The 16,833-nt window shown below is 31.8% G+C and overlaps 3 protein-coding genes and 1 long non-coding RNA gene across 7 annotated transcripts; 3 read left to right on the top strand and 1 right to left on the bottom strand.

Annotated features, from left to right (window-relative positions):
* Positions 1 to 32: 32 nt before the first annotated feature.
* On the bottom strand, positions 33 to 2,523 carry LOC145727218 (protein spaetzle-like). The gene is made up of 5 exons (XM_081976717.1): positions 2,326 to 2,523; positions 877 to 1,140; positions 641 to 822; positions 352 to 580; positions 33 to 179 (listed from the first exon to the last, which is right to left on the bottom strand). The coding sequence occupies exons 1-4, from the start codon at positions 2,362 to 2,364 to the stop codon at positions 382 to 384; spliced, it is 684 nt and encodes a 227-aa protein (XP_081832843.1). The 5' UTR covers positions 2,365 to 2,523; the 3' UTR covers positions 33 to 179; positions 352 to 381.
* A 7-nt stretch (positions 2,524 to 2,530) lies between these two features.
* Positions 2,531 to 2,906, top strand: LOC145727221 (uncharacterized). Its single transcript, XR_014177809.1, has 2 exons — positions 2,531 to 2,660; positions 2,781 to 2,906. It is a non-coding gene; the product is annotated as an uncharacterized LOC145727221 (long non-coding RNA).
* A 3,157-nt stretch (positions 2,907 to 6,063) lies between these two features.
* On the top strand, positions 6,064 to 10,305 carry LOC145726550 (protein spaetzle-like). Of its 3 annotated transcripts, none has more exons than XM_081975690.1 (6): positions 6,064 to 6,349; positions 6,413 to 6,443; positions 7,725 to 7,824; positions 9,146 to 9,357; positions 9,411 to 9,586; positions 9,640 to 10,305. In XM_081975690.1, the coding sequence occupies exons 1-6, from the start codon at positions 6,312 to 6,314 to the stop codon at positions 9,866 to 9,868; spliced, it is 786 nt and encodes a 261-aa protein (XP_081831816.1). In that variant the 5' UTR covers positions 6,064 to 6,311; the 3' UTR covers positions 9,869 to 10,305. The 3 variants fall into 3 exon arrangements, with proteins under 3 accessions (XP_081831816.1, XP_081831817.1, XP_081831818.1); XM_081975691.1 differs by having other exon boundaries at positions 6,070 to 6,314; XM_081975692.1 differs by lacking the exon at positions 6,413 to 6,443 and having other exon boundaries at positions 6,070 to 6,314.
* Positions 10,306 to 11,064: 759 nt separating this feature from the next.
* Zip102B (Zinc/iron regulated transporter-related protein 102B) lies at positions 11,065 to 15,202 on the top strand. 2 transcript variants are annotated; one of them, XM_081975687.1, is made up of 7 exons: positions 11,065 to 11,362; positions 11,808 to 11,883; positions 11,935 to 12,077; positions 12,565 to 12,664; positions 12,714 to 12,834; positions 13,696 to 13,814; positions 13,891 to 15,202. In XM_081975687.1, exons 1-7 carry the CDS (start codon positions 11,267 to 11,269, stop codon positions 14,112 to 14,114), a joined length of 879 nt encoding a protein of 292 aa, XP_081831813.1. In that variant the 5' UTR covers positions 11,065 to 11,266; the 3' UTR covers positions 14,115 to 15,202. The 2 variants fall into 2 exon arrangements, with proteins under 2 accessions (XP_081831813.1, XP_081831812.1); XM_081975686.1 differs by lacking the exon at positions 11,065 to 11,362 and adding an exon at positions 11,613 to 11,737.
* Positions 15,203 to 16,833: the final 1,631 nt, after the last annotated feature.

Here is a 16,833-nt window from a genome sequence, read left to right as displayed (position 1 = left end):
GACATAAAGTCTAAAACAAAAAAATAAATAAATAAACTGAAGTACTTCTAGAATTTATGGGACTCTATGCACAGCCAACACAACAATTTGATTATATCAGAAATTGATAAACACACACACACACAAAAGTTTTTCCCAGATTTGTTGAAATAATTCACTTTGCAGCAAACAAGTTCCAACTGAAAAAGAAATATCAAATTAATAAATACAGAGTGATTCAATGAGAGTTTCAGAAAATTTGAACACCGTTACACAACGTAACTAAAATTACTGTATTACTGTATTGTAAAGTAATCTACACTACTTTTTTGTGTTCTTCTTGCAATTATAAGCGACTTTTAAACAACTTACCTATTCACTACTTTTAGCGTCTGTGGTACATTATTTGCGGATCCGGTTAAAAAATTCAAACTTCCTCTTATAGCTGCAACAACAAGCTGAAGGAATTTTAAAAGTCTCTGCAATCGGTTGTCCTCTCTCGTTAATCGACAATAATCTCCTATAGCTGAATTTTTGCTTGCAAACTGAATGGAATTCCAGAACTTGACTGCCGGTTGGAAGGTCGCAAGGTTCATTAGGTCTAAAAACACAACATACTTTATATTACATTAATTTAAACCAGAAGGAAAGTATCATTTACTGGAGACAAGTGTCAATTTGGATTCCTTGAATGAATCCATCCTGCTCTCCCTGATTGATAATGTATTTCCACTCGTTGTTTTTGTTTTGTGCAGCTTTAGGAAAAACGGTTTTAGTCATAGACCTGCAGACGAATCTTGTATCATCATCAACACGTTTGGCAAGTAATTCTTCTTTAGGGAGCTAAAACAATCAATTTGTTAGTCATCTGTGGTAGAAAATATAATATTAGCTTACCTCGTCCTTTCCAAAAAAAACTTTGGGCACCCCATTTTTTTCTAACGCTTTTTTGACACGATGATACGGATAGGACTTTACTTCTTCGCAGAAGGTCAGATTGCTGGAGCAAGCTGGAGTTTCGGTTATTCTCGGTACCAACTCAAACTCGTCCGGAAAAATTATTTTAGAGGATGTCCATTGTGTATGATTAACTTTTCTTGCTTTTTTAAAATTTACAAAATTGTTAAATAGGACTTGTGGTCGAGCGTACAGCGATTCCACCTGAAATTTTTTACATTTTTAGTCTTGTATAAGAAAGAATCAATAATTTTTTGAATAACCTAATTGATACAATAGGTCCATTAAAATTAAATTTGTAAGCGTTTATGCACCTGACATAAGTAAAGAAATATAGAGGGAGAGATTTTTTAACTGAAAACAGTAGTGGACTGTGGAATAATTAGAAGATGACAATACAAAGCATGTTTGAAGATCGATTAAACCAGAAAATACTACTAAGAAGAGCATAGACCACCAATGGAAAACAATAAAAATAATCTTCTAGATGCGGCTATGGAAGCAATAGGAAAGCGACAGGTAAACATCAATACAATTAACAAAAACTGGAACAACTATCGAAGAGGACAAAATGAGGTAAATGCAAAAAGAAAACTATTGGAAAAAGTTTATTATATGGAAGCCAGAGGAAAAGACTAAATAAGTTAGATGTCACAGATACTATACAAACTAATAGAATCGTGACAGAACAGTGAGAAACACACTTTAAGAATTTCTACAAGGAAGAGAAAGAAAAAGATAAAAAACTGAAAAAAATTTACCATGAAGAAAACTACGACATAGAATTAACAAATGACATGTTAAAAAACCCTTTAATTCTTTTTAAAATAGGAACAGCCCCGGGCCAGACGTGACTACTAACGAGATGCTAAAATACGGAAAGGAGTATTTTTTGCACCGGATGCGGTAAAGTTACTTTTCCGCATTGCCAGATTAATTTACAATAAATGTATAATAAACCTGCAATTTTGAAGTTTATATGTGTAGAGCGAAAATACCCATTTGCACCAACGTTTTTATGAGATGTTCAAGTAAAGAAAAAAAAACATTTAAATCAAAAAACAAAACTGTGTATTTCATTTTTCAATTAACTTTTATTTTAGTAATATATTAAAATAACTAGTAGTACTATACATTTTCGTTCAATTTAACGAAAACTGATACTCGTACGAAAAATTTTTGTAGCACATGTGCAATTACTACTGGTATTAATGGTTTAATTCTTTACACCTGTATAGTAGGTAATGCTAAGTCATGATACAATACAGTATTTTAACAATCTCAATATTATCTAAAAAGAAAAAGTAACATACATTTTTGTTTGAACTGTGTGAATTCTTAGTAAATAAAAACAAACCACAGAATAAAAAAAGTAATACAAATACTTACAAGAGACAACACAATCAACCAAAGCCAAAACACATTCATTTTACTCTTTTTACACTGTTCTACCACGAGTTAGGTCCGAAGTTGCGTTTAGCACTGAATTCAGGATTTTTCTAACCTGTGTACCTGTCTGTATTTCTTATTTACCGTTTTGGGCAGAATTTATGCGAGAAGACGCATTAAAGCAGGTACTTTGTTACCCTCAAACGCAAAACTAAAATGCCTTTCAATTTTAGGACAGCAATAAACCTAGTTACTGCCCATAAAAACTGTTGGTCGTTATTTTTGGGTTTTGTTGTTGATTTTAAGGTATCAAAAATATTTACCAAGTTCCAAAAGTAAGTGCGATTTGCACAAGAATTCTAAAATGCAGTTTACGGAGTAAAGTTGGTGTTAAAAACTTGTTTTTTGGGGTTAAAGCAAGTCAACAGTATTAACATTTTCTGTTACCGTTTTAGGCTAATGTCTTGATTCCAAGAATCATCTTTTATTGGTGCCGAAAAGGTAGTTGTGCAATAAAATACTAGGGTACAAAGAGAGAACTGAATGAAATATACTGGGCGTCCCTAACTTACGAATCAAACCGTATAAAATCTTATCCTATAACTTTTTATTTTGATATTAATTTTAATCAATCTTTTTAATTATCAATATATGTTAAGTGGTTGTAAAAATGTACGCAGGGTGATATTTTTTTAATTTTTCCAATTCGTTTAAATTAGTCAATTTTTAAATCTTTTTTGTATCACTGAAAATTTTTAAGTGATTTGCAAAATTAAAAAAAAATCATTAAATTTAGACCCTTCTGGATAATTTTATTGGTCAGGTTGGTATCTGTCAACAACAATAACTCACAAATATCGTATTGAACCCTAGATTTTTTATATTTTACTCAATATGTAATATAATCAATAATAAATGATTGGAGGAACTGGTATTTTATTTGCTCAATCAGAAAACCTCTTTTTTTCTGAATTCAAATATTAATCATAGAAGAGTTTGACGCGGATTCAATGAATGACAGGAAAGTGTTGGTTGGGTAAATATCGCAAAAAAAAAGTTAAGCAGAAGAGGATGATAACCCGGCGACACGTGTTTCCGCGAACAAGCCAAAAAGCAGAAACACGTGTCGCCGGTTATCATCCTTGTTTACACTTTCCTGTCATCAATATGTATTTTTTGCTTTTATATTAGTTACTTTTCGAAAAAAGTAGGGTTTTAATTTTTTTTTATTTTACGTTTTTTGTCTATATTCCTGACGCGTCAAACGCTGAATGAAATTGAGACAGCTGTAAAAATTGTTGTTATGGAATATTGAGAAAAAAAAATCAAGAATTCTAAATTCCCCTACTTCTGTGCTTCTGATAGAAAAGCCAATTTTTACAAAAAATCCAGCATATTATCAGGAAAGCAGAAAAGCGAGGAGGTAAATTTAAAAAGTAGTTTTAGAAAACTAAATTATCCCTCTGCTACTTGTGTGCTCATGATAGAAAGTCCAATTTTAGCAAAAAATCGGACATATGGGAGAAAGAGCAGCAGAAACGTGCAAAACTACATTTTAGTTTCCAATACTGGGCGCATTCGCCAATTGTCAAGAAAATTAATTTTACCTCCTACTACTTCTGTGTCCCTGATAGAAAATCATTTTTACAGAAAACCAGGCATGTTTTCAGGAGATCAGAAACACTAGGAGGTAAAATTCAGTTACTCCTGATACATGCAGAAAACCCAATTATCAAAAAAAATCAGCGCATATTAGGAGAGCAGAAAGGCGAGGAAGTAAAGTAAATCCAATCGCCAACTCTCAAGAAAACTAAATTTACCTCCTGCTACTTCTGTGCTCCTTAATGATAATAAATACATTTTTTACAGGAAACCAGGCGCGTTATCAGAAGAGCAGAAACACAAGGAGGTAAATTTCAGTTACTCCTGATACTTGCTTCATTCACAAATTATTAAGAATAGTAAATTTGCCTCCTTCTACTTCTGCACTCCTGATAGAAAATCCAATTTTTACAGTAATTCGAACATATTATTAGGAGAGCAGAAACGCGAAGTAGTAAATTGAAGTTGTTCCTAATACTTGGTTGGTTGGCTTGGTTGGAAATTGGAGGTTCTGATTCAACTGAATTATAAATACTGGAACTATTTTTAACGAAATTTTGTGAAAGTTTTAACTGAATGTAGGGTTAAAAGTGATCAAATCCAATCTGAAAGCAGTCTTAAAACACTAAAACCAGTCTAGAATCTTTAAAAAAGCTCAAATTTTTACTATTGATAAGTTTTTAAATCATTTAATAGTCAAAGAAACCAGAAATTGGGTTTTCAAGACTACAGGGAAAGTACAAGTTGGCTTTCAGGCCTTACAAGTGCGAAACTTAGTTAAAAAAAACTCGATTTTTCAGGCTGAAAAGCCTAGAATCTTTTAAAAAGCTTGAATTTTCAGGGTTGATCTGTTTTTAAGTAAATTTTATAGTGAATGAACTTAGAAATCAAGACTACAGATAGTGAACAAATTGACTTTCAGGCCTTACAAGTCTGAAACCTAGTAAAAATAGCATTAAGTCGATTTTTTAGGCTGAAAGCAGTCGTGAAACACTAAGAACAGTCTAGGATTCTTACGAAACCTCGAATTGTCAGGGTTGATAAGTTTTTAAGCCATTTAATAATCAAAGAAACCAGAAATGGGGTTTTCAAGACAACATAAAGTGTACAAATTGCCTTCCAGGTCTTACAAGTCCGAAACTAAGTGGAAAAAGTCTTAAAACTCGATTGTTCAGACTGAAAGCAGTCTTGAAGCACTGAAAACAGTCTAGAATCCTTAAGAAAGATCGAATTTTCAGGATTAGTGAGTTTTTAAGTAAATTTTATAATGAAAGAACCTGGAAATCTTTTAAGGACTACAAAATAATGTACAAATTAGCTTGCAAGTCTAAAACCTGTTAAAAATAGTCTTGCAGCTCGATTTAAAAGTTAATAAAGCAGTCTTAAAGCACTAAAAAGAGTCTAGAATCCTCAAGAGAGCATAAATTTGCGTGATTGATGAGTTTTGAGGTCATTATAGCGAAAGAAACCAGAAATGGAGTTTTCAAGACTACAAAGGGTATACAAATTGGCTTTCAGGCCTTTAAATCTGAAACCTATTAAAAATAGTCTTGAAACACAATTTTTTAGGCTGAAAGCAGTCTTAAAATACTAAGTCAGTCTAGAATTCTTAAGAAAGCTCAAATTTTCAGGAGTGATGAGTTTTTAAATCAATTTTTTAGTAAAAGAACCCAGAAATGTAGTTTTCAAGACTACAGCGAGTTTATAAATTGGCTTTCAGACCTTACAAGTCTGAAACCTAGCAAAAATAGTCTTGAAACTCAATTTTTAAGGCCAGGTAAAAACTATAATCCTTAAAAAAGCTCAAATTTTCAGGATTGATGTGATTGAGTTTTTAAGTCATTTAATAGTCAAAGAAACCAGAAATGGGGTTTCACGAATACAGAGGTTGTACAAATTGACTTTTAAAAATTCATAATAATATTGAAATAATAAATTTGCATCAGCTTTGTAGCATTGTGAATGTGATATCACGTACAATCAACGTCCAGTTATCAATTATTTTTTTTGATTTATAGTGTTATAAATACATCTTAATTACAATTATCAATGCCTGTATTAAATTGCTCAGTTGTGGTGATGAAAACCGAGGTTAAAAATAATGAGTGATGGTATCATTGCACTGATGCGAAATAAATTAATATTCTAAACGACTAGTATACAAAGTGGCCAGTAGATACGACGTCGTCGAGAGAGAGTGCTTTTAGTATTTTATAATACACTCTTACACGCATCTATTTACTTTAGTGCAAGGTGCGCGTTTTGACCTAATGTTGTGTAAAGTTTCAGTACATTTCAAATGAAAAGTCACCGTGCTTATACAAGAAAACTTAGTTTTTTTGACGGTCGTTGAAGAATGAAAGTGAAGAACGCCAAGGTGAAAGATGGTAAAAGTGACTTCCAATTGGTTTTGTAAACAAAAGTTGTGACACTTTGATAACAGGTCAATTTTAAAAACAATGTTAAGTGATTGTTGTTGTTACAGGATTGTTGGGATTGTTGCTGTATTATTGATGGTAATTATACAAATATGGAATTTGTGTTCATAAGATTCTCTAATTGAGACCATGCAAACTAATTGACATATTGATAATGAGAAAACTTAGAGGTATGGTTATTCAAAAATTTGAACAAAACAGACACATTTCTAATTTGAATTCTACATTAATAATAATATTTCTTCATCAATTGAAATGTAATGTTACGTTTATGGTCATGTAATGATGGATTGAAACGTGTTTGATTACATAAGTAATAATAAAACAACAATCTATTAATATAATTGTTGCGGCTTTGAAAGATAATAAATCTAAAAGTGGGCCTGTATATACGGACTTTTGGAATTTGATATTTAGGTGTAGTTAGTAAGTTTTCTTTATAAATAGTAACAATATTTTTCTTGTATAAAGTACTCCAGAATAAACTAACAAGCGTTGATTTCTGTTAATTGATTGACGAACTTTTTTTATCATTTTTGAGTTGCAAATTTATGAAAAACCTACAAGATAAAAAATTTTCTTTAAATTTATTTGAAATTCCCTTTAAAAGGAGATGCAACATAGATTTTGATAGACAACTTAAAATGACACCTACGGACGCCAATTTGATTACTTTTCCTTAAATCCACCTAAAATTAGGGTTAAAACGAGGTGCAACAGCTTGGGACGCCATTTTGCTTACACATTTTCTTAAATATACTAGAAATTTCCTTTAAAAAGAGGTGCAACATGTTTGACAGAGAACCGATTCTGCTGGTATTAACATTTTCAGTTATTTTTGAAATCTTGAAACAAAAAACCAAAAAAATCATATAATGGTTGTCGTCAACATTAATTGACGATTTTCCTGATTACTTATTTTGATAGAAATTGTTATTTTTATGATAAACTTTGATATGAATGCACATGATTTTGCTTCCTAAAACACTGTTACTAATTTGACTTTTAACTGAAAACTAGAAATCTTGAAATGTCTGGAAGTAAATTTGATATTTATTAGGTTATAATTTGCTTAAACTATGCTCATCTGTTCAAATTTACTAAGTCACATTCCGTTATTGTTTAATGAATCCAAAGACTATGCAAAAATAAATCCTTTCTAAAAGTAAAAGTATCATAATAACTTACATAATGTATCACTTTTCTGAATTTAGTCAATCATTACTGTAACAATGTTTACGGAATTTCCTAATGCCACACCAATCATTTTTAAATTAGTTTAGGAAATGACTAATATCATATTTTGACTGAAAAAATATTAATGTACTTTACAGAACAACGTTTATCATATACTTCCAGGTTCAAAGTTCCTATGAAAAGCCCACTTCTACTAACTCCAGTGAGTCAGACACCAACAGCAACAGAACTAAACCCAGGATTTTATTTCATCCACCTAAAGGTTAGTTTATGTATGGTTTGAATCGGGAAAAATCAAAATAAACTGAAATATCGTCACTTTTGAAAAATTTTATTGTTTCTACAGTGTATCACTTCATTTTTTGAGGCCTTTAGAGCAAACTTATACTACAACAGATTGTAGTTGCAACAAGTTACAGTAAAGTACGAGAAATACAGAAAAAAGTAACTTTTTACATAGGTATACATGACTAGAGTCCGGATTTCTAGAAATTTTGCTTTTCAACTTATTTAGAAGCTCTCAAAAGATTTGAAGACAGTCTAAAAGCCTTAAAAGCAGTCCAGAGCCTTTAAGGCTCTTTAAACTATCCAAACACCTTCCAAATCCTCCTCAAGTAGTCTAAAAAGGTTTTAAAACACTGCAAAAACTCCAAAATGCTTCTGAAAGAAGCCTTTCAAAACAGTTTAGAATCTTCCAAAAGCTTTTAGAACACTCTAAAGCCTTCCAAATGATCTTCACCTAGTCTACAAGCTCTCAAAGCTTTTCAAGACAGTCTAAAAGCTTCCGTATGCTTCTAAACCAGTTTAAAAGCTTCTATAAGTTTCTAGAACCGTCCATAAACTTTCAAATGCTTCAAAAGCAGTCCAAAACCTTCAATGCTTTTTAAACTCTCCAGAATACTTGCAAATGCTCCTAAAGTAGTCTAAAAAGATTTCAAAATACTACAGAAACTCTAAAATGCTTCTGAAGCAGTCGAAAGCCTTCCAAAAGCCTTTAGACAGTCTAGAAACTCTAAAAGATTTCAAGACAGTCTAAAAGTTTTCTTTTGCTTTTAGAGCAGTTTAAAAGCTTCTAAAAGTTTCTAGAACCGTCAACAAGGTTTCAAATGTCTTAAAAGCAGGCCAGAATCTTCAATACTCCTGAAGCAGTCCAAAAAGATTTCAAAACACTACAGAAACTCCAAGTCTTTCAAAACCGTCTAGAAGCTTCCAAAAGCTTTTAGAACAGTGTAAAAGATTCCAAAATGCTCTTCAACTAGTCCAGAAGCTTCCAAAAGAATCTAAAAGCTTGCCTCTAAAGCATTCGAAAACCTTCAATATCCTGTTTAAACTGTCCAAAAACCTTCCAAACTCAAAAAAAGTAAAAAAACTTGCATCCCTGAGAAAAGAGAAAAGAAGAAGAGTTTTGTGCTTTTTACAGATTTTTATGCTTTTTTGAGAAAAAAAATTTTGCTTTTTAAGCGTTTTTTTCCACGATTTTATGCTTTTCAATCCGGACTCTATACATAACACACAAATGTATGACGGCATTCTATTTTAGTTGGATTTCCCGTATATGCGTTAACAAAAGAATTAACTTGCAGATTTTCATGATAGAGAACAGGAGATTATTTTCCCTGATTCCATTTCTGATCGCATAGATCAGATCAACATATCTTCAAGGTTCTCTGGTCAGGTGCCACAATGTGCTGGAGAATTAACCTACTGTGAAACTTTGGATCTTTACCCTTACTCACATATCAAAACTATATTAGACTCAAATAATATCCTGAAATCTTTTTTTGGCCAAGATGAGGTATGTATGTTAAAAAAATGCAAAAATTTGGCATTGTAGGTAATTTTGTGTAGGCTCCAGCGATTACAAACCGACTGGGTCATGAAGACGAGACTTACGTATGCAGCTCATATACGAAAATAGTATTTCCTCAATTAGGAGAGACTAAAAACAGCAAATGGAAGCTTGTAATCAATATGGGAGATGATAGTGAGTATAAGCAAGGGATTCAAGTGGAAGTGTGCAGAAAGTAATAATTACCATACTAAGCAAAATAAAGAAAATAATTAAGTTAACTTCCAGCCAAGACTCAAAGTGTGATATACCAGGAGTATTACCAGACGGTTACTCGGTGAATTGTAGACAAAAATATCTGTACAGGAAACTGGTATCTTTGGACAATAAAGGAGAACCAGCGACCGATTCTTTCAAAATGCCTTCAGGATGTGCGTGTGCTTATAAACATTCTGAATATTCGGTGTCTAGGTTTGGTAAAGTTGACAGTTCTATGTTTCAAAATAAGACTGTTTGAGAACAAAAAACTAGTTTAAAAAGTGAAATTTGCCAAAAAGTGTATGTGTGTCCAAGGACTCCATACAAATCTCTTAAGTGTGTTAAAACGAAAGAATGTAGCAATATATACAAATTTAGGTTTTAACTTAAAAATGTTATTGTTGATGGTTATTGATAATAACTTGATCAAAGGTCTAAGCAGGGTAAAAATTCTCGTTTAAAGTTTATTAAAAACTTATAGAAACTTGTTTTATATTTCTACTACTGTGTGATGTTTATACCGTTAGTTCTAATTAGTTGAAATCTGATTTAGTTGATAATCTCACACGTATCATATGTCTCAAAGTGTTAAAATTTAAATAAAATTGCAACATGTTCAGAGATTTTGATCTGTTGTGATTCTACTTTACATTTCTGTGTTCATTGTTTCATTAAAAGCAATTAACTTGTGAACAAGTAGCTTTTTTTTCTTATTGTTATGCCAAAACCATCCAATACAGACTCTAAAAAAACGTTATTTTATTAGATTATTGCTTATAGTTCAACTAATCATGTGGCTGTAGCACTAAAACTAAGTATTAACATTTACCAGCCCAAGTAAGTTTATCCAGTTAATAGAAAAATAACAATGAATTTGAAGTCTGGAGCTGAAAATGGGCGCTTTGACCGTTCAGTACGTTTACCACCAAATGTTGCAAGTTTTCCAGTTTGGTGAAGAAAAATCTGAAATTCTACGAAGGTCTCGCAATAACAACACTAATTAATAAACTTAAACAACCCTAAATTAAGTTTTTATTTCTTCTGTTTGTAGTTTTAGGTGTTTTTTAACTTTTTAAAATTCCTAACCTCAAAATGTTTAGCCGGCTGTCAGTTGGGACTGTGCCCTATGTTGCCACATCTTCCACGAGCAGATGTGAACCTGGTGTATTGTTGGTTGCAGTAATAAACGGACCGATGAATTATACAGATCTCGAAAAAAAAAGAAGCATTTATTGCATGCAAAACATGTGAGATTCTTAGAATGTTTTTTTTCAAAACAATATAGTTTTCTCATTTTTATTTATAATTGCTTAATGAAAGATACATATTGTGAGGTTTAAAGGAGGAAGTATATATAATATCTCTAGCCTTTGACTTAATACTCACTGGAGTGTAATACTCTGCACCCGAAAGCGACAGTGTGTGACATTTCTAGAAAGTGACAGACCACAGACCAGTAATAAAGTGAGGTTAAGTCAGCACAAAAACAATACCTGTGTTGTCAAAAGAAATAATAAAAAGTTTAGAAAGGGAAATTGTTGTTTACGTGGAATAAATAATCATTTCGTAACAACGGAATACCGCAAACTACTTTACGAACAATGTAAATTTGAACTGAATGGGAATAAATCTTGCTGTATAAGGATAACTGACAGAGATGGAGGAAATGCCCATCTTGGTATCCCTGGCCCTTGTAATGCTAGTGGGGTCTTACTTGGCTGGTTCCATACCTCTGTTTTTTACATTTTCTGAGGTAAATATTCTCTAGATTTGTTATATTGGTTGATTGGGGCTGTAGTTGGTTAGTAAATAATTTATTAACTGTACCCTTCCCATACTACTAACTGAAAAAAGAGGGTCAACCTAATGTTACACTATAAAACCTATTAAAATAACTTTTCTCTTGATCAGCACTTTCTGTTTTAATATATGCTTATGTATAATAATAAAACACACCTTGAAGGCTTCATGTTTATTTATGTGTTGCAGTTACCATTAGTATTAAGTTTTAAACAGACAAATCAAAGTAATGTTGCTTCCAACTGTTAATATTGTGTATTGGGCGGCTGCCATGTTTATTGGGGCTTTAGCCTCTGGAACTATACCACTTATTTATGCTTTTCAAGAGGTGATTTTGGTTTATTTATGCTTAACTGTTAAGCTGTGCCATGTTGTTACTATATTTTTATTTGTTTCAGGAAAAGTTGAATAAAATCATTCTGTTTGGGGCAGGTCTGTTAGTTGGAACTGCATTGGCTGTTATAATTCCTGAAGGTAAGTCTAATAATAATGTAAAAAAGCCAATATTTAACTAAAAATATTTAGGAGTGCGATCAATGATATCAGAGCAAAACATTCCAACTCATGCTCATAATGAATCTGCTAATTCTGCAGAACCAAGTGATTCCTTGTCTGTGATTGGTATTAGTTTAGTGTTTGGATTTGTATTTATGCTGGTAGTTGATCAGGTATTTCAATAGGTAACTCAACTAAACTGCTCACAGAAAAGATCATTCAATACTCAATTTAATAAACAAGAAAGGTTTTGAAAGTCCATTTCTTCTATAATTAAGACCCTTATTCATTTTGTCTCAAAAGTGGTTTCTTTACAGATATATGCTGCAAATCTTTAATTTCTACCCAGTTCATTTGATAGCTGAGATAATTTTATAACATTCTTTTTGTGTTTCTTTCAGTGTTTCCATTTTGACCAGTAAATGTATGGTTCTGATTGAAATTTGCTTGAAAGATACCATTTTCCTGTCATGGCTGTCGTTAAATTTGTTTTCAGTCAATATTGTCAAAATAAAATTCTGGAAAACAAAGACTGAATAAAAGTTTTGGTTTGTTATTTATTGTTTTAGACCTTTGGGTTTATCAATAATAAAATAATTGAAGTAAAACCTTTCTGTGAGCAGTTTATAGAAACAATCATTCTAAAATATTTTTCTGTAGATTACACAAAGTAGAAATGAAAATAAAAGTCCTTCTGAGCGTAATATTTCGACAACAGTTGGACTTGTGGTTCATGCAGCAGCTGATGGAGTGGCATTAGGTGATGTTTTCAATTATACCATATCAGATTTTGTAATTTAAAAATGTAGGTGCCGCTGCCACTACCAGTCATGCTGACGTGGAAATTATCGTTTTCCTGGCAATAATGTTGCACAAGGCTCCTGCAGCTTTCGGTTTAGTGACTGTGCTGATGCATGAGGGAATCGAAAGGTTTGGAACTTTAAACTCAAAAAGAATGGGAGAGAAATACTTTTGATTGATGATCTGAGTGGTTGTTTTTTGAAAACAAGAAACACATTCTTATTACCATTTTTATTTTCTTAATAATGTGATAACGTTAAAATCCAAACTTGGTTTTTTGCTTATTGGTAACTAACAAAGTCAGTTTTTTTTTTAAATGGGGTTCTGTCAGTAATAATTTGCTATTTGGATTCACTTTTTATTTTTTTTTACTTTCAATTCATTGATACAGTGTGCCAAGAATTTATGTATAAATAAGGGAAGCTTGAAAATGGTAAGAGATAAGTAAGTTGCATACTAATTCCTAATATGTCTAATAATTTCCAATAAAACCTAGCAATTCCCACTAATTTTATAAATTAACACAATTAGAGAGTCTAAAAAACTTTTTCATTTAAAAAAAGTACAAAAAACTACAATATACAAACAATTTCTTCCCTCGCTTCTATCTAACAAAAAGTGCTAACATAAGTTGCTACATTAATTTTAGTTATAATTTTAATAACAAAGGTAACAAATCTAAGAAGTGGAATAAAATTTTGGAAATATTTGCAAAGTGTAAAAAGGTGCCAAACATATCCCGCAAATCCTCCATGTTATCTGCAATTAGAACTGTGTCGTCCGCATAACGAATATTGTTGACCCATACACCATTCACCATGACATAATGCATGTCAACTTATTTTTTGATAAGCTATCAAATGGTGAATTATTGACACTTAAAACTGGACCACTCTGTATAACTTTGAAAAAACAACTCAAAGTATAAAATATTTGGGTCCTATTCTTTTTGAGTCAGTGTTAACTCAAATACAAGGGATTGCTTTTTAGGAATAGAATAAGAAGACATTTGTTGATATTTTCACTTGCAGCCCCAGTTTTTACTCTTTTGACCTATTTTGGAATTGGTCAGAAGCAAAAAGAAACTTTAAGTTCCTTAAACGGCACAAGTAAGTGCTTAATTACATCTATATTTTTAAGAGTTATACAACATAAAAGATTTGTATTATTATTAATCATTTTCAGGTATAGCAATGTTATTTTCTGCCGGAACTTTTCTTTATGTGGCAACAGTGCATGTGCTGGCTGATCTAACTCAGAATTTAAGCAAAAGCCAGTATTCGAAATTACCTCAAAGTCTAGAGGAGGGAAGAGGCCAAATACATTCAGCACTAAGAACCAAAGATTTGGTGGTGCTGGTTTTGGGTTGTTTATGCCCATTGTTGTTGACTCTTGGTCATCACCATTAGCTCCAAACACAATGGCCAAATCATTTAAATTTAATAAAAGTTTAGAGTGAGGGTAAGTGACTAAAAATTCACCTTTTTACTTTTTAACATGTTTTTATATTGAATTTATTCTTTATTATTTAGGAACATTTATTTTTTTTAAATGTTATACTTATTAGCTTTCTAAACATTTTTTTGGGTTTGTATGTAATCGTAACCGAATTGTACTGATGGTAGTTACTTACCCTCTTTGATGTTTAAGCCTAAAATGTGTTTATTGAAAGTCTTTATCCAGTTAACTTTGGAATTGATTATAGTCAAATCAGCAGCGTATAAACGATGAAATAAAATACAGGGTGTCCAAAAAAGTCTGGAATATTGCAAATCGAAAACAAGTATACCGGGTCAGTCACAAAGCATACCAACTTTCTTACTTCAAACCTAACACCCTGTATATTACTTCAGATTTTAAGCGTACTCATAAAGACCAATTTAACACTCCAATAAGTTCCTGTATCTATTTACCTACTTAATTATTAAAAACTGTAGAAATATTGGGCTTAAAGGACTCTGATAATATACTTTTAACATCTGTTATATTCAAAAAAAATCAAGGAAGACAAAATAAATAGAATCTTAACAAAAGGACATCCTAATAACATCTCAAAACATTTGTTGTGTGTTGAATGTTTTTTGAAAGGTGTAGCCGTCTATAACAATAGTAGGTGTAACAATGATAGCTATAACGTTAATATAGTTAAATTGTTATCAATTTTTTTTGGGCTCTAAAGTTGTTCAAATTTTTGAACCCCACAAATAGTGTTTTTGACTCAGAAAAAAGGTTGTAAAAGTAGTAATTCTGTAAATCGTTAAATTGGTCTTTCAGACATATTCCAGACTTTTTGGACACCCTGTATATTAGAAATAATAAGATAAACTCAGACAATCATAGTCAACTTGATAAAGTTTTCTATTAAGCACATGATATTTAGATCTATATTTAAATGTGGATTGATAAAGTATTGTTTAAAGACTCAGTTGAAACAAATATTGTGAAAACAGGAAATTTTTGGTTATTCCTAATCAAGGAATTAAATATTTTAGCTAAATATTACTGTTTGATTTAATCCTTCGGTATGCAACAAAACGGTTATGAATCGAAAATATAAAATGTAATATTAATAGTCATAATTCCCACTTTTCTGACTTCTCTTTTGAGCGACGTGTAAAGCCCACATGTGCAGTATATGAGTAAATACCAGCACTGTTAAAGCTAAAAGCTTCTTTTTTTTACTAACGAAACCTCACATAGAGCAGTTTTTTTATCCTGAAATGTTGCAGAACTTAGCGTTTTTCCACTTCTAATAGTTGATTATTTCCCTCATTGTACTAGCAGCCAATAAAATTCAATGAACCTTTCTAGTTCAACCAATGAGAGCAGTTTTATACTCTATTAAATCCCTAGCTGCTACAATTTAACAGTGATTAATAGAGTCTGGATTAAAAAGCACAAAAATCGTGAAAAAAAGCTAATTAATTTTTCTCAAAAAGCAAAAATCTGTAAAAAAGCACTATTTCAGAGATGCAACATTTTTTGAATTCAAGTTCTAGAACTGAAGCTTTTAAACTGCTTTAGAAGATTTTAGACTGTTTTGGAAATTTCTGTTCTCAAAATTTGTTTTAACTACTTGAGGAGCATTTGGAAGGGTTTGGACAGAGTTTAAAGAGCATATTGAAGGTTCTGGAATGATTTAGAGGCATTTGGAAACTCTTAGACGGTTCTATAATTTTTTGGAAAATTTAGACAATTTTGAATTTTTTGGAAACTTCTAGTTGAAGAGCTTTTGGAAGCTTTTAGACTGTTTTGAAAAGCGAGAGTTTCTGTAGTGTTTTGAAATCTTTTTAGATTACTTTAGGAGCATTGAAGGTTCTGGACTGCTTTTAAATCATTTGAAACCTTGTAGAAGGTTCTAGAAACTTTTGGAACCTTTTAAACTGCTCTAAAAGCACACGGAAACTTTTAGACTGTCTTGAAATGATTTGATAGCTTCTAGACTAGATGAAGAGCATTTGGAAGGCTTTCGACTGCATTAGAAGTATTTTGAAGTTATTTCTGTAGTATTTTGAAATCTTTTTAGACTACTTTAGGACCATTTGGAAGGTTTCTAGAGAGTTTAAAAAGCATTGAAGGTTTTTGGACTGCTTTTAAAGCATTTGAAAACTTATGGACTGTTTAGACCAATGAGTAAAAAGAACAAGTATCAGGAGGTAACAATAATACAAATTATAACCCGTTTGTGCATTAAGCGAGGGGGACGGAAGTTGATTGCGCATTCGCCTACTGCGCAGTTGAATTGACGCAGTCATTGAAAGTTTGGAGTTTCAAACCCGCAAAAATTTGTTGTTTGTATTTGTTGTAGTATAGTGTTAGTTTGTTTTGTTTGTTTGTGGTTCTTTAACAGTTGAGTTTTGCAAATTTAAATTAAGTTGTACAGTGGACAAGATTAAATTTAGATCTGATAGTGCCAACCGGAAGTTGACGGCCGCCATATTACTCCCCCCGCCTCCCCCTTGTTTCTGTCCCCCTCTTTGATTGCTATTGCTCCTTCCTGCTATGTTTACATTTTTTTTATTCATTGGTTTAGACACTGCCTTGAAATTTTTTGAGAGCTTCTAGTCTAGTTGAAGATCACTTGGAAGCCTTTAGAGCGTTCTAAAAACTTTTGGAAGGCTTGAGAAA

The sequence above is a fragment of the Ips typographus genome, linkage group LG3, assembly GCF_016097725.1.
Source record: "Ips typographus isolate SLU linkage group LG3, UJ_Ityp_2.0, whole genome shotgun sequence".
Classification (NCBI taxonomy): domain Eukaryota; kingdom Metazoa; phylum Arthropoda; class Insecta; order Coleoptera; family Curculionidae; genus Ips; species Ips typographus.
The sequence above is the reverse complement of the archived record's forward strand: the minus strand, read 5'-3'. Positions and strand labels throughout refer to the sequence as shown.

Bases quoted from the DNA above. Each gene is read 5' to 3' on its own strand.
- LOC145726550 (XM_081975690.1), top strand. From the start codon at position 6,312: ATGGTAAAAGTGACTTCCAATTGGTTTTGTAAACAAAA. The intron at 6,444-7,724 runs GTAATTATACAA...ATATACTTCCAG, and splicing joins TTGTTGCTGTATTATTGATG to GTTCAAAGTTCCTATGAAAA. The intron at 9,358-9,410 runs GTATGTATGTTA...AATTTTGTGTAG, and splicing joins CTTTTTTTGGCCAAGATGAG to GCTCCAGCGATTACAAACCG.
- LOC145727218 (XM_081976717.1), bottom strand. From the start codon at position 2,364: ATGAATGTGTTTTGGCTTTGGTTGATTGTGTTGTCTCTT. The intron at 1,141-2,325 runs GTAAGTATTTGT...AAAAAATTTCAG, and splicing joins GGTTGATTGTGTTGTCTCTT to GTGGAATCGCTGTACGCTCG. The intron at 823-876 runs GTAAGCTAATAT...TGATTGTTTTAG, and splicing joins TTTTTTTTGGAAAGGACGAG to CTCCCTAAAGAAGAATTACT.
- Zip102B (XM_081975686.1), top strand. From the start codon at position 11,639: ATGTTGCTTCCAACTGTTAATATTGTGTATTGGGCGGCTGCCATGTTT. The intron at 11,738-11,807 runs GTGATTTTGGTT...TATTTGTTTCAG, and splicing joins TTATTTATGCTTTTCAAGAG to GAAAAGTTGAATAAAATCAT. The intron at 12,078-12,564 runs GTATTTCAATAG...ATTTTTCTGTAG, and splicing joins TTATGCTGGTAGTTGATCAG to ATTACACAAAGTAGAAATGA.